At 43.0% G+C, this 15,535-nt stretch overlaps 1 protein-coding gene across 1 annotated transcript; it reads right to left on the reverse strand.

Annotated features, from left to right (window-relative positions):
* Window positions 1–12,271: 12,271 nt before the first annotated feature.
* On the reverse strand, window positions 12,272–13,216 carry LOC306981267 (putative nuclease HARBI1; the record flags this gene model as incomplete). Its single annotated transcript, XM_079580827.1, has 1 exon — window positions 12,272–13,216. One exon carries the CDS (start codon window positions 13,214–13,216, stop codon window positions 12,272–12,274), a length of 945 nt encoding a protein of 314 aa, XP_079436953.1.
* Window positions 13,217–15,535: the final 2,319 nt, after the last annotated feature.

Here is a 15,535-nt window from a genome sequence, read left to right on the forward strand (position 1 = left end):
TGAAAAAGACAAATCCAATCAGCTAAAAAGTTCAAATCCAAAGGCTGCTAAGACTCTGAATGATTTGTGTGTTGACAGTGGTTTAATTGATGCATGGAGGGAATTAAATCCAGAAACTAGGGATTATACCTTTTTTTCAAATGTGCATAAATCCTACTCTCGGTTAGATTATTTTTTTGTACCTTCCAGATACATACATGCGATAAGTAAATGTATCTTACACCCCATTATCCTCTCAGATCACTCAAGAATTCAATTATCAATGAAGCTAACTCGTGAAAAATTCATCAATAGAAGATGGAAATTCAACTCCTTTATGCTTCAGGACAGTGAATTTAAGACAAAAATGAGAGAGTGGATAACTAATTTTATCAAAGAAAATAAAAATCCATCTTTAGATCCTAACATTATTTGGGAAGCAGCAAAAGCTACACTTAGAGGTCTTATCATATCGTATACTTCTTTTCAGAACCATGTTAAACAAATTAAAAGAAAAGAATTAGAAAATGAAGTATTAAAATATGAAAGACTTCATAAGAGTGCTCAAACAGAGGATAACTGGAGGTTATTAACAATTGCCAAAGCTCAGCTAAACCTAAATATCGCAAATGAGATCACCCATAAAATGCATTATATTAAGCAAAAAGAGTATGAATTTGAAAATAAGCCAGATAAACTTCTGGCACACCAATTAAAAAAAGAACAAGCACAAAAGACAATTAAGACTATTCAACTTGAAGATAACAAAATCACACATCACCCAAAAGAGATAAATGACACTTTTTTGAAATTTTATAACAATCTCTATACTTCCCAGTCGGAGCACTCCCAGGATGCATTAAATACCTATTTAAAAACTATTGATCTTCCAGAGGTATCTGACCAGGACCGTCAACTGTTAAACACCCCAATCACGGAAGCTGAAATTATTAACACCATTAATTCAATGTCTTCAAATAAAAGTCCGGGCCCTGATGGTTTCACAACAGATTTCTATAAAGAGTTTTGGTTAGAGATCAAACCTATTGTCATGGATATGATCAATAATACCTTCCAACATAAATCACTCCCACAGTCAATGAATCAAGCTCATATCAGTGTCATATATAAAAGCGGAAAAGATGCCTCTCACTGTGCATCTTATAGGCCTATAAGCCTTTTAAACCACGACTACAAGATTATTACTAAATTACTAGCAAGGAGACTTGAATCCGTTCTGCCGAAGCTCATCAGTCCTGATCAGTCCGGTTTTATAAAAGGTCGTTATGCTGCCGATAATATAAGAAGAGTCATAAATGTAATAAACTGTCTTAATAATCGTCAGGAACCTTCTCTGCTTCTTTCTTTGGATGCGGAGAAGGCTTTTGACAGGGTTGAGTGGAGGTTTGTTTTTTCTGTGTTGCATAAATTTAAATTAGGCAATGACTTTTTAGAATGGGTCAAAATGATTTATACATGTCCAAAAGCTGCAGTCATAACTAATAACATCTGCTCTGATTTCTTCCCTCTGACTAGAGGTACAAGACAGGGCTGCCCTTTATCACCACTATTATTTGCAATGGTGATTGAACCGCTGGCATCAAGTGTTAAGGACAATATAAATATTAATGGTTTAAAAGTGGGTGACCACGAACACAAAATTTCACTGTATGCTGATGATATTCTTTTATACATAACAGACCCAGAAAATTCAATCTCACACTTACAAAGTACAATTAATGAATTTTCACGTTACTCTGGGTACAAAATTAATTATACTAAATCAAATGCGTCTCTTCTACACATGATGCCAACGGAAAAACTGCTCTCATCCTGCTCCTTTAATTGGACACCGAAGGGTTTCAAATACCTGGGTGTTAATATTACATCAAATTTGATTAATTTGTATAAAGAAAACTACCTACCTCTTATGGAAAAGGTCAAACTGGACTTAACAAAATGGAATACACTCCCTATTTCATTAATAGGGCGTATAAATGTCATTAGAATGAACACTCTCCCACGATTTAATTTCTTATTCCAAATGGTACCATGTTTTCTATCTGAAATATTTTTCAAATCATTAAATACACAGCTTACAAAATTTATTTGGAGTCATAAAAAACCCAGAATTAAGCTTGATACGTTGATGAAACCACAATCCATGGGAGGATTAGAACTTCCTAATTTCCAGTATTATTTCTGGTCGGCTCAAGTAAGAAATTTAGCCTCATGGGTATTGGAGAGACAAGAATCTCAGTGGTTGCAAATAGAAAAACATGCATCTGAACATCTGTCATTGAGCTCCCTCATATTTATAAATCATTTTGAAAATATAAAAAATATACAGAAAAGTTTTACCATTTTGAATACCTTGCAAACATGGAAAGAATGCAGAAAGAAATGTGGAAAGAACATGGGTTTAACAATATATGGTCCTATCCACCTGAACCCTGACATAAAAACTGAGTCTTCATTGACAAGTATAAGTGTATGGACAAACTATGGCGTAAACAAACTGAAAGATCTATTTAAAGAAAACATGCAATGGAAATCATTCATTGACCTAAGATTGCAATACAATATTTCAAATAAACATTTCTTCACATATTTACAAACACGGACTGCTGTCCAGTCACTTATAAAAACAAAAAAACTAAGATTGGAACTTTTGGAAATTGAAGATCGGTTACTAAAATCAGACACAATTAAGGGGAAGATTAGTGAATTTTACAATATTCTTGCAAATGGAGGACAGTCATCATTCCAGACGTTAAAGACCACCTGGGAGAAGGACTTAGGGCTGACTTTTGATGAAAATGTATGGTCAAACATATGTGAATGCACATATTTCCCATTTACAAGCAATAAAATTAAAGAAGCAAATTTTAAATTTATTTACAAATTGTACCTCACACCAGTAAAAATGAACAAAATTTCAAAAGACATTTCTGTAAAATGTCCCCGATGCAAAACGGAGGATGGAACATTTCTGCATATGTTTTGGGAATGTGACAATCTGAACATTTTCTGGAAGTCAATTCACTCCTTCACACAAAAAACATTACAAACGGTATTTGAAATGAAACCTAAGAGCTCCCATTAAACAGAAAAAAATGCAGATTACTCATTACTATAACGTATTTTGCAAAGAAATGCATACTTACACGCTGGAAGGATGAATCTCCTCCAAATTTCAAAACTTTTTTGTCTCAGTTGTCAGAATTTTTACCACTGGAAAAGCTGACTTTTGAAAAATATAACCAGACCCAAACCTTTCATGAACTATGGGACCCATTACTTTCAAGCATGGACGATTCCTTTAGAAAAGTGACTATGGGCTAAGACCCTTATTATTTATCATTTGTAACAAAATTGTGTCATCTGTTCAGGAATCATATGTATAAATGTACCTTTGGATGTTGTGTAAGTAGGAATTGGATGGCATAAAATGATGGTTGCTGCTTTATACCTGTATCAGTCCTGTTGCAGTACACGTTTCATATCGATGTTGTGATGACCAAAACTCTCTGGGCCCGATCTTGTGGATCCAAACGCAGGCTGTACCCGAGGCGAACGCGCAGACGAGTCGCGCTGTGTGAAATCTTCTGCACAGACATGGCGCAAAATGTGGGTTGGGTGTGGGCCGTACGTGGGTTGTGGCAATGCCTCGATTGGTTAAGTAATAAACCAATCTGAGAAAGGCATGTGTCTACAAAAAGGGAGTCCTCTGACTCAAATGACGCAAGATGTTACCAGGAAAAAGCCGAAACACGCGTTTCTCTGAGCAGGAGACAATGGTGCTGGTCAGAGAGGTGACCAAAAGAAAATGCACTATATATGGACTGCCAAAACAATGCCCAAAGCCCTCTGAGGTAAGTGCGCATAGCTTCCAATGTAAGTTTCTAAGGCCACTGAAAATTCCACCTCTTGGGTTTAAATTGAGACCATTTGGCCTGATGATAATAATAATAATAATAATAATTAAAGCCGCAAGCGGCGTCGTGCGGCCCTCGCCCCTGACATTCCCCCCCTTGCAACCGCCCCTGCTCGCTGTCGCCCCATGCGAGCCCCCCGATTGCTATGCTCTTTGTGAGCCCTTCTGATCGCTCTTGCCCCTGGCGACCTCCCCCTTGCGAATGCCCACGTTCGCTGTCACCCAAACCTGCTTTAGCCTCTGTCTCACACCCAAACCACTCTCTTACGCCTGATAACTCCTGCCCCATCCCACTCTCGCCTGAGCCTTTGTCACACACCGGCCTCACTCTTGTCCCAAGTAGCTTTGGTGCCCACTGTTGCCTCAGCCTGAAGGCCCCCTGTCCTCAACCTGGGCTGCTGTTCCAGATATGAAGCTTGTAACACAAGCCTATAAGTAATGTAAGTCTATCAAAGATAACAAACGGAAACAGGAGAATCAGAAAAAGACGTTGCAAACTTTTCATACTTGTTGTAGGAAGACACGTTTTACTGTAATGTGGAACGAACCAGAGGGGTGTTTAAATGGAACACCTCTCTGCAATGGGCTGCACGAGTGAAGAGGGGGAAGGGAATACACAATTGTGTCACATTACTTGGTTCTCATTGTGTACTTTTATCAGGCTCGAAAATATGTGAATCATGTGAAAAAACAAAGAATTGGAAAATTGTCATGGCAGTGTTTGAACTGGCAACCTCCTATGCCAGTGACCAGCACACTATCACTGAGCTATAACGACATACTCTCATCGGCTTGATGTGGACTACTGTTCTCTAAAATAATGCTCCACTATTAAGTCCCAGCACCTGAGGAGAGGTAATTTTTGGTCAATTTTCCCCCTCCATTTTCTAGATTGTTTTCGACATAGTCCCTGGTGTTGCCTCAATAGTTTCCCTACTATCCTGCCATGTCTTTAGTTATGCAAATTCTGTAGCGTTCTTTCCACTTTTTTCATGAGGGTGGGACCATAGGTGCTGAATTATGTAATTTCCAGTAGGTGCCGAGGAAAAAAAAAAATAGATAAAAATAGTAAAGGTCAGAATCGATCCAGCAGCCTCATGGTTATGAACCCAATGCTCTACCTATGACACTATACAGGCACAGTGAAAATACTAGCTGAACAAAGGAATTTCTTGTGAAACTCCCCGTGCATTAGAAATGTTAGGACTAGCTACCTCCTTCACCTAAGACGACCTTTTACCACTGAGATATAAGTCCATACAAACATGGGCCTGATGAGGGCAAGGCTTCTCTAAATTTCTGGGCCGAAATTAGGGGACAGCACCCCACTGGAGGAGAGGGAACATTTCCCCATTTTTCATGAGGGTGGGACCATAGGCGGTAAATCATGTTCTTCCCAGAAAGGGCCAAAAAAAGAAAGAAAGAAAGAAAGAAAGAAAGAAAGAAAAAAAGAAACTTATGAAGTTCAGAATTGATCCAAGGGCCTCTTGGTTATAAACCCAATGCTCTGCCCATGACACTATACAGGCACAGACAATGTATTAGTCGAACAAAAAAATATCTTATGAAACACCCGCACTCATGGTCTTAGGCTGAGACAATGTGTACAGTGGTCCATGTAAAATGAGAAAGCATAAGAAAAGTGTGAAGGCTGTGTTAGGACTAGCTCATTCACTGACGACAACCTTGCTACTACTGAGATATAAGTCCATGCAAACATGGGCCTGATGAGGGTGAGGGTTCTCTCAATTCTCAGGCCAAAATTAGGTCACAGCACCCCACTGGAGGAGAGGGATCATTTCCCCATTTTTCATGAGGGTGGGACCAGAAATTACCGAGTCCAAAAGAAAAAAAAAAAATGTGATGTCTGGGATCGATCCAACAACCTAACGTATAGGAACCCGGCACTCTACCAATTGAGCTTCACAAGCTTAGTGAATACTGCAGCCAATTGAACATTAATGTTATGAAAGACTGCACTTGTCTATTTGCAGAAAACGGAAATTACAGCTTAAGCATTAATATATTTCATCTTTTTAATTAGGGTAAATTCCTCTGACCGGCCAAAGATTTGATGAGAGGGTGCACCAGCCCAGCAGCACCCTCCATATAAAGAATATTTCGTTGAGAGCGAAATAGTACGAGGAACACACAGAGGGACGGACAGGAAACGGGTAAACTAAACTTCCTGTCACTATAAACTTTAGAAAAAGTTGATTTTGGAGGCAAAAACATGGAAATTGAAGCATCTGTCTGTGACAGAGGGGTTGTATAAACATGTACGAGTCTAAAACTGTAGCCGTTGTGAATAAAGGAGGAAATTTGGAAAATTGACGAATTTCAGAGAAAACTCTTAGAGAGGCCACCATGCTGCCTGGCTAAGACCTCTGGCCATTTCCACGGAGGATGGGTGGGACCACTTAGAACCACTTAAAACCCACTTAAGGCCCAAAGGCGCGAGTGTGTGTCCAAGTTGGTGGAGGCTCTCCGTCACTGAATAATTTTTTTCAAATTTGCAGGTGGCGCTGTTGTGCCATTTTGCACGTCCCACATTGGACACTCACATTTTCGTAAATTTTTCACCAGACCGGATTTTTCGGTGATTTTTAATTGAGTTTTCGCGCACGTTCAGGGGGTGAAAATCCAGTTTTAAGAGGCGGAAAGAAAGAAAGAAAGAAAGAAAGAAAAATAATCGTTTTTTGCCCAAAAAACCTAAGCCGTTGCCGTTACCACCACATGCTGTACACCGTTGGAAAGCTCTGGCTAAGGCGCACAAAAAAGTTGTGGGTCATTTTTTCCTGGCGTGTACGTGGAGCGCGCGGTTGGCCGCTGAAGCCCCCGGGAGGGATTTTCTGCAAACGCAAAAACAATATAGGCGTTTTTCCATTGTAGCTGTTTTTACACATTAGACATTTTCGGAAAGCTCTGGCCGAGTCCTATGCGTCTGTCGTGGTCGGAGGTCGCTGTCGTGTCCGTTGTGCACTCCGTACGCCATCGAAGCGCACCCTGGTGCCCCCCTGCGTTGCAGAAGCAATAGACCCTACCGCCATGTATGGCGCTCGGGCCTAACAAGGGTTCCCGTTGCTCGAAATACCATATATTATACATTTTCGGAAAGCTCTGACCAAGGCGCATGCAACTGTCAGGGTCATGACTCTCTGGTACGTACCCAGTGAATGAGTGATGACATTAACATGCATTTTATAGGGGGCGCTGTTGGGTCCACTGCCACCAAACCTCATGTCATGTATGCGGGGGTGAAGGGGCAACATGTGTATGAGTTTTGGTAATAATCCGAGCTAGTTTGTGCGAACGGGGGCCATTATTGAGGTCTCAGAAATCGCCAAAATAAAGGTCAACTTTGGGGCTCCACTGGACGAAGACCGCAAAACGTAGCAAAATTATTTGGATAACTTTTGATCCCCAACATGTGTAGATGAGTTAGAGGCGATCAGAAGCTCATTCGGACAAACGCCCACGGAGGAGTTCGTTCAAATGCGACATCAGCGTGGAGGCAATTTGACTTTTCCTCATTTTTCCACTCAAAATAGGGGACTTCCTGTTTGTCAGGGGGCGGGGTCATAATAATGTTATTTGCTGGTCACGACCTGGACAATGTCTGTGCCCAAAGGCGCGAGTGTGTGTCCAAGTTGGTGGAGGCTCTCCGTCACTGAATAATTTTTTTCAAATTTGCAGGTGGCGCTGTTGTGCCATTTTGCACGTCCCACATTGGACACTCACATTTTCGTAAATTTTTCACCAGACCGGATTTTTCGGTGATTTTTAATTGAGTTTTCGCGCACGTTCAGGGGGTGAAAATCCAGTTTTAAGAGGCGGAAAGAAAGAAAGAAAGAAAGAAAGAAAAATAATCGTTTTTTGCCCAAAAAACCTAAGCCGTTGCCGTTACCACCACATGCTGTACACCGTTGGAAAGCTCTGGCTAAGGCGCACAAAAAAGTTGTGGGTCATTTTTTCCTGGCGTGTACGTGGAGCGCGCGGTTGGCCGCTGAAGCCCCCGGGAGGGATTTTCTGCAAACGCAAAAACAATATAGGCGTTTTTCCATTGTAGCTGTTTTTACACATTAGACATTTTCGGAAAGCTCTGGCCGAGTCCTATGCGTCTGTCGTGGTCGGAGGTCGCTGTCGTGTCCGTTGTGCACTCCGTACGCCATCGAAGCGCACCCTGGTGCCCCCCTGCGTTGCAGAAGCAATAGACCCTACCGCCATGTATGGCGCTCGGGCCTAACAAGGGTTCCCGTTGCTCGAAATACCATATATTATACATTTTCGGAAAGCTCTGACCAAGGCGCATGCAACTGTCAGGGTCATGACTCTCTGGTACGTACCCAGTGAATGAGTGATGACATTAACATGCATTTTATAGGGGGCGCTGTTGGGTCCACTGCCACCAAACCTCATGTCATGTATGCGGGGGTGAAGGGGCAACATGTGTATGAGTTTTGGTAATAATCCGAGCTAGTTTGTGCGAACGGGGGCCATTATTGAGGTCTCAGAAATCGCCAAAATAAAGGTCAACTTTGGGGCTCCACTGGACGAAGACCGCAAAACGTAGCAAAATTATTTGGATAACTTTTGATCCCCAACATGTGTAGATGAGTTAGAGGCGATCAGAAGCTCATTCGGACAAACGCCCACGGAGGAGTTCGTTCAAATGCGACATCAGCGTGGAGGCAATTTGACTTTTCCTCATTTTTCCACTCAAAATAGGGGACTTCCTGTTTGTCAGGGGGCGGGGTCATAATAATGTTATTTGCTGGTCACGACCTGGACAATGTCTGTGCCCAAAGGCGCGAGTGTGTGTCCAAGTTGGTGGAGGCTCTCCGTCACTGAATAATTTTTTTCAAATTTGCAGGTGGCGCTGTTGTGCCATTTTGCACGTCCCACATTGGACACTCACATTTTCGTAAATTTTTCACCAGACCGGATTTTTCGGTGATTTTTAATTGAGTTTTCGCGCACGTTCAGGGGGTGAAAATCCAGTTTTAAGAGGCGGAAAGAAAGAAAGAAAGAAAGAAAGAAAAATAATCGTTTTTTGCCCAAAAAACCTAAGCCGTTGCCGTTACCACCACATGCTGTACACCGTTGGAAAGCTCTGGCTAAGGCGCACAAAAAAGTTGTGGGTCATTTTTTCCTGGCGTGTACGTGGAGCGCGCGGTTGGCCGCTGAAGCCCCCGGGAGGGATTTTCTGCAAACGCAAAAACAATATAGGCGTTTTTCCATTGTAGCTGTTTTTACACATTAGACATTTTCGGAAAGCTCTGGCCGAGTCCTATGCGTCTGTCGTGGTCGGAGGTCGCTGTCGTGTCCGTTGTGCACTCCGTACGCCATCGAAGCGCACCCTGGTGCCCCCCTGCGTTGCAGAAGCAATAGACCCTACCGCCATGTATGGCGCTCGGGCCTAACAAGGGTTCCCGTTGCTCGAAATACCATATATTATACATTTTCGGAAAGCTCTGACCAAGGCGCATGCAACTGTCAGGGTCATGACTCTCTGGTACGTACCCAGTGAATGAGTGATGACATTAACATGCATTTTATAGGGGGCGCTGTTGGGTCCACTGCCACCAAACCTCATGTCATGTATGCGGGGGTGAAGGGGCAACATGTGTATGAGTTTTGGTAATAATCCGAGCTAGTTTGTGCGAACGGGGGCCATTATTGAGGTCTCAGAAATCGCCAAAATAAAGGTCAACTTTGGGGCTCCACTGGACGAAGACCGCAAAACGTAGCAAAATTATTTGGATAACTTTTGATCCCCAACATGTGTAGATGAGTTAGAGGCGATCAGAAGCTCATTCGGACAAACGCCCACGGAGGAGTTCGTTCAAATGCGACATCAGCGTGGAGGCAATTTGACTTTTCCTCATTTTTCCACTCAAAATAGGGGACTTCCTGTTTGTCAGGGGGCGGGGTCATAATAATGTTATTTGCTGGTCACGACCTGGACAATGTCTGTGCCCAAAGGCGCGAGTGTGTGTCCAAGTTGGTGGAGGCTCTCCGTCACTGAATAATTTTTTTCAAATTTGCAGGTGGCGCTGTTGTGCCATTTTGCACGTCCCACATTGGACACTCACATTTTCGTAAATTTTTCACCAGACCGGATTTTTCGGTGATTTTTAATTGAGTTTTCGCGCACGTTCAGGGGGTGAAAATCCAGTTTTAAGAGGCGGAAAGAAAGAAAGAAAGAAAGAAAGAAAAATAATCGTTTTTTGCCCAAAAAACCTAAGCCGTTGCCGTTACCACCACATGCTGTACACCGTTGGAAAGCTCTGGCTAAGGCGCACAAAAAAGTTGTGGGTCATTTTTTCCTGGCGTGTACGTGGAGCGCGCGGTTGGCCGCTGAAGCCCCCGGGAGGGATTTTCTGCAAACGCAAAAACAATATAGGCGTTTTTCCATTGTAGCTGTTTTTACACATTAGACATTTTCGGAAAGCTCTGGCCGAGTCCTATGCGTCTGTCGTGGTCGGAGGTCGCTGTCGTGTCCGTTGTGCACTCCGTACGCCATCGAAGCGCACCCTGGTGCCCCCCTGCGTTGCAGAAGCAATAGACCCTACCGCCATGTATGGCGCTCGGGCCTAATAATAATAATAATAATAATAATAATAATAATTTGTATTCGTAGGTAAAGCAGGCGTGGGAGGAGGTAGCGACCGCTGTTTCCTCGTCTTCGGGCAGAAGTCTAACGCCGCTGCAATGCAGAAAAAGATATAATGATGTCCGAAGACGGGGAAAACAAAAGGTCGCTGCCTCCCGAAAAGAGCTCAGGGCCACGGGAGGAGGACCAAGTCCAGCCCAGGATCCTCTGACCCCAGCGGAGGACATAGCCGCCTCCACTCTCTGCCCAGACAGCGTGGTGGGTTTCGGAGGGTTGGAGGTTGGACATGAAGGTATGGAACAAAGTTTCATGCGAGTAGGCCTATTGATAATTAGCCGAATTCTCTAAAACGTCAAAACTGTTTCAGCTCCGCTGGAAGATCCTGTGGCTGGACCAAGCGCGCAGAGGCCAGTGACCCGAACGAGCAGTGATGGGCAGCAGCGGCCTCGCCCAACACCGCGACAGGTGGCGGCAGGTGGGGAGGACCAGTTCCTGCTGCAGCAGAAAAGGGGCTTCGACATGCTGCAGCGGGAACTGCGGGCAATCAGGCGCTCCAATGCCCGGCTCCTGGAGCCTTTAAATCGTTTAGCCGCAGCAGTGGAGCGCCTCGCCTCGCAGAGCTCCCCGCCGCCACCTGAAACTCCATCCACACTGCCCGCTGCTGCCCCCATCCCCAGTCCATCGTGGTCACCACCTGCGAGTCGGACTCGGAGCTCGCTGGCCTCTGCTACCTCCAGCGCCTCCCGTGACCAGCCGCGCCGCCGTGGCACCCCACGCCTGCGGACCCGAGGAGGGCGAAAATTGTAGGCTAATAAAGAAATTCTTCACTGATTTGCCTACGTGTGGTGATGAGTAGCCTAGCCCACCGATTGGAATTGAGTCTGGTATAATTTATAGCCTATTGAGGCAAAAAAAAAAAATACTGCAAAACTATGCCTATGCCTAAATACGAAATCATTTCTGGTTCCTAGTGAAATGTTTCCAAACTCAATACCGTGCTATGCCCCTACATTTTATTTGTGTGTGGTTAAATGTGTTTAATGCCATGAGCTTATGTAAAAGCGTTTTTGTTGTTTTAAATCATCCAAGGACACAGTGCAGTGGAAAAATGTAACAATTAATGGGAGGCGGTTGCGGTTTCCAACCGTTTAGCCACAGGGATACGCGATCCAATGATGAGGCTTGGTAGGTTTTTATTAGCAATAATCCACAAAATAAAAACAGAGGACCAAACATGAATGAATGAACGGGTGTAAGCCTTTACGCATACACTTCTGCACGTGCACACGCCCACACCGCATGTGCCGCCTCAGCATCACAAACACTTGAGCGCACAGTGCACCATATTTCCAACAGTTGTCTCTTCTGGTTAATGCATAATATAGCAAATGTACAACATGATTTTTGTCATACTTGTATAGGCCATGTGTAACAAATTTGACCATAAACATTCGACATTTTGTTATAGAAGCATCTGAAAAGGAGATCATCATCTGGACAAAGTAAAACAGGCTTATTTCGTTTGAAATAATTTATTGAAAAATAAAGTCCATAACTTATAAACGAAATAAAATAAATACAGATCAATAAGCTGAAGTGCCAAGTGAGAGCCAAGCGAGAAATAAAATGTCCATGGAGAACATTCTCCTGGATCTCAAGCTCTGAAAACAAAACAAAATAATTGTTAAATGATAAATTGATTAATACAAGAACAATTCAATATTACAGAACATACCTGGCTAGCGGCGGCCGAATTCCTGGACCAACTCCTCCCTCCTCGCCCGTGCTGCCTGTGGTGCATTTGGGTCAATGGGCATCAGCACATGCAGTTCTGCATCATGTCGCACATAGTCCTGCACTCTCTCCTCGTTTATGTCGGGCAGACACCCATGGCGAATGGCCATGTTATGCAGAACACAACACGCCACAAAGAATGCTGCGACTTTTTGAGGACTATATAGCAATGTCCCACCAGACTTATCCAAACACCTGAAGCGCATTTTTAGCAACCCAAATGTTCTCTCGATCACACTACGCGTACGCGAGTGTTTTCGATTATAGGCCAACTCACTCCGAGTTCCCGGCGTGATGAATGGTGTCATCAGCCAGGTCCTCAGAGCATAACCGTTGTCCCCCAGTAGCCACCCTTCCAGAGGGGGATCCCCCTGGAAGAGCTCTGGAATGGTTGAGTTGGCCAGGATGAAGGAGTCATGGGTGGATCCGGGGTAATTCGCAAATACATGTGTTATGTTACACATTGCATCACAAATTACCTGGATGTTGATTGAATGAGTTCCTTTACGATTGATGTAGATCAGAGCGTTCTCTGACGGCGCACGTAGCTGTACATGCGTGCAATCAATCGCACCGAGGACCCCAGGGAACCCAAACTTAGCCCCGAATTCACCCTTCACCCGCTCTTGGTGGTCAGGAGATACGGGGAACTTGATGTATTCGTGGGCATGTCGGACTAAGGCTGACGTTACTGCATGTATTGCTGAACTTATGGCAGATTGTGCAATGCCACCCATTGATCCCAAAGCATGCTGGAACGACCCAGTTGCATAAAAATGCAGCGCTGCGGTGATTTTGACAGCAACGGGGAGGGCATAGGGATTTACGGAGCTGGTCTCCAGCTCTTCTGAGAGCAGATGGCACAAGTCGGCCACCGCTGCCCTGCTCATTCTCAATTTTTTTTTTGCTTCGTTCTCTGTATAGTTTAAAAACGTGATTCGCGGCCGGTGAACGCGTTCACGCCTCTGCCTTCGCAGCGCCAATACATACTCCATATTTCTGTGAGAAATATTAACAAGAATACGTCATAATTATGTGCATACTTAAGGAGAATAAGGGCGTTCAACTTACACTTTCTGTGAATTGACTTCCGCGCTTTGGTTTGGTGGGCCTTGCCTATTTGTAGCCACACGCAAGTGTCTCATTGGCTCGCTGTTGGCTCTAAATTTGTAGTCATTAGCCTTTTAATATTGATCAAGACAAGGAAAATTTATTTGTAGAGCACAACTCAAGGGAATTATTATTAAAGCTGGGTGGCTCCTGGGGATTAGTATTATCATTATTATTATTATTGTTATTGAGCTAGTCCTTATATGGTTCGTTGGGCTTACAGGCCACGCCTCAGTCCACCTCCGTTTTTTAGAGTGACGCCCTCTAGCTATTGGGAGCAAACCTTGGCGCATGCATGGTGTGCGTGCAGGTTCGGAGCCTCGCCTTGATCTGCGACATCCTTGCGCCAGTCACAAGATCGGGCCCTCTAAGTTGATCTCCCTTAAATTAAATTTCAATTAGGACGAAAAAATTTCAACTCAATTGAAAAGAAAATAAATAAACAAAAAGAAAGGAATCAAGAAAGAAAGTTGAGTAAAAAAATGGAAGGAAACTGGAGAGAAAACAATAAAACAGTCATTATTAATATTATTATACATAATAATAATAAAATGATAATAACAATGGTGTAAAGAAGAAAAGGGGAAGGGAAAGGAAAGGGGGAAACCCCCCCCCCCCCCCAAAAAAAAAAGGTCATGACATCCCTATGATTAGTACTGCTACTCATTATTACTGCTATTCATAGTGCTAAGTGTAACAAGGTTTCTTATTTTAATTTTATTTATTTTATTTATTTATTTTTAATTAATTTTCTTGTCATTATTATTTGACTTTATTTGTGTGTTTTGTGGGAAGTGGGTGGGACATAAGAGGAAAAACCACATAGACTGTCTTGTTTGCAACTTATGTGAAATAAAAAGATGAGGAAAAAAAAATAAAAAAAAATGAGGCCATTTTAAAAAGATCCCGTCTGGAGTCATGTGTGGGGATGGTTTCAATCATATCAGTCCGCGCGGAGGCCAGTCGCGCATTGTTGGCATAGAGCGTCAGCCAATCACAAAGAGCCTCTCAGCCACACGTGGAGGCACGGAGCTCCAGCCAATCAGAAAGCAAGGATGAATGCTCATTCATAACGTGATGCAGCTCGTGAGTGCGTTCGAATACAGCAGTAGCTGACAGTGGAGAGCCTTTCACACTACTGTTATTAGTAGGATGAATTGGACAGATTTGACAAAAAGGTGTTTCCTCTAATCTATAAAACATATGCTGTTTGACAATCGATTGTCATTAACATGTTTTAGTATATTATTAAGTGATATTGTTGCACAACTGAGATAGTTAAAAAAAAAAAGAATAATAAATCAATGCAAGGATCTTTATTTTGTCACAGATATTATATACAAGGTATTTACATTAATATATACACATATACATATGAAAAAATATGGAACAATAATAATAATGTGTCATTTCAGACAATATTATGAACATATTTGTTATAATAGACTTGTTTTGAAACATATTATAGAGAGGTATGTATAATAGGTTATAATTATATACTAATCAACATTAATTTTACAACCTTTTCTAAGTAGGTGTATATAATATAGTATAGCACCCATTTCAGGCTATATAAGACTATAATAATAAAAGGTATGTGTAATAATAGAAACAAATATATATATAAAAATATATAAAGCAATAACAATTTTTATTTTGTGATCCATCTTTGCTTCTCCCTCTCAAAGAAAGGACACAGCTTAAACTCCTCCCAGCTCATCTCTCTCTCCATTCCCTGCTCTCGGTAGAGGGAGAATACTTTGGCAGGGCAGTAAACATATTTCCCTGGCACCCCGGGGAAGCCTGTGTGGATGTGGGGGCTGGTTGGACCTTGTTTTAGTTCATGTTTGCAGAACCGACATTTTCTTCCTGGTGCAGGTGACTCCTCCCTCTTCCTCTTCTGTTGGTCCTCCTCTCTCTTCCTCTTCTGCTGCTGCTTTTCCTCCACTCTCTGCCTTGTGGCCTCCAGCTCCCTCTGGAAGAACTCCGTGTCCACAAAGTTCCTAAAAGGCATCCTGGGGTCTGTCAGGCCCTCTGCTCCGTAAGCATCAAATACTTTTTTGGAGCAGTAGAAATACCTCACAGGACCTTTTTGGTAG

Source organism: Gobius niger (assembly GCF_951799975.1).
Source record: "Gobius niger genome assembly, chromosome: 22".
Lineage (NCBI taxonomy): Eukaryota > Metazoa > Chordata > Actinopteri > Gobiiformes > Gobiidae > Gobius > Gobius niger.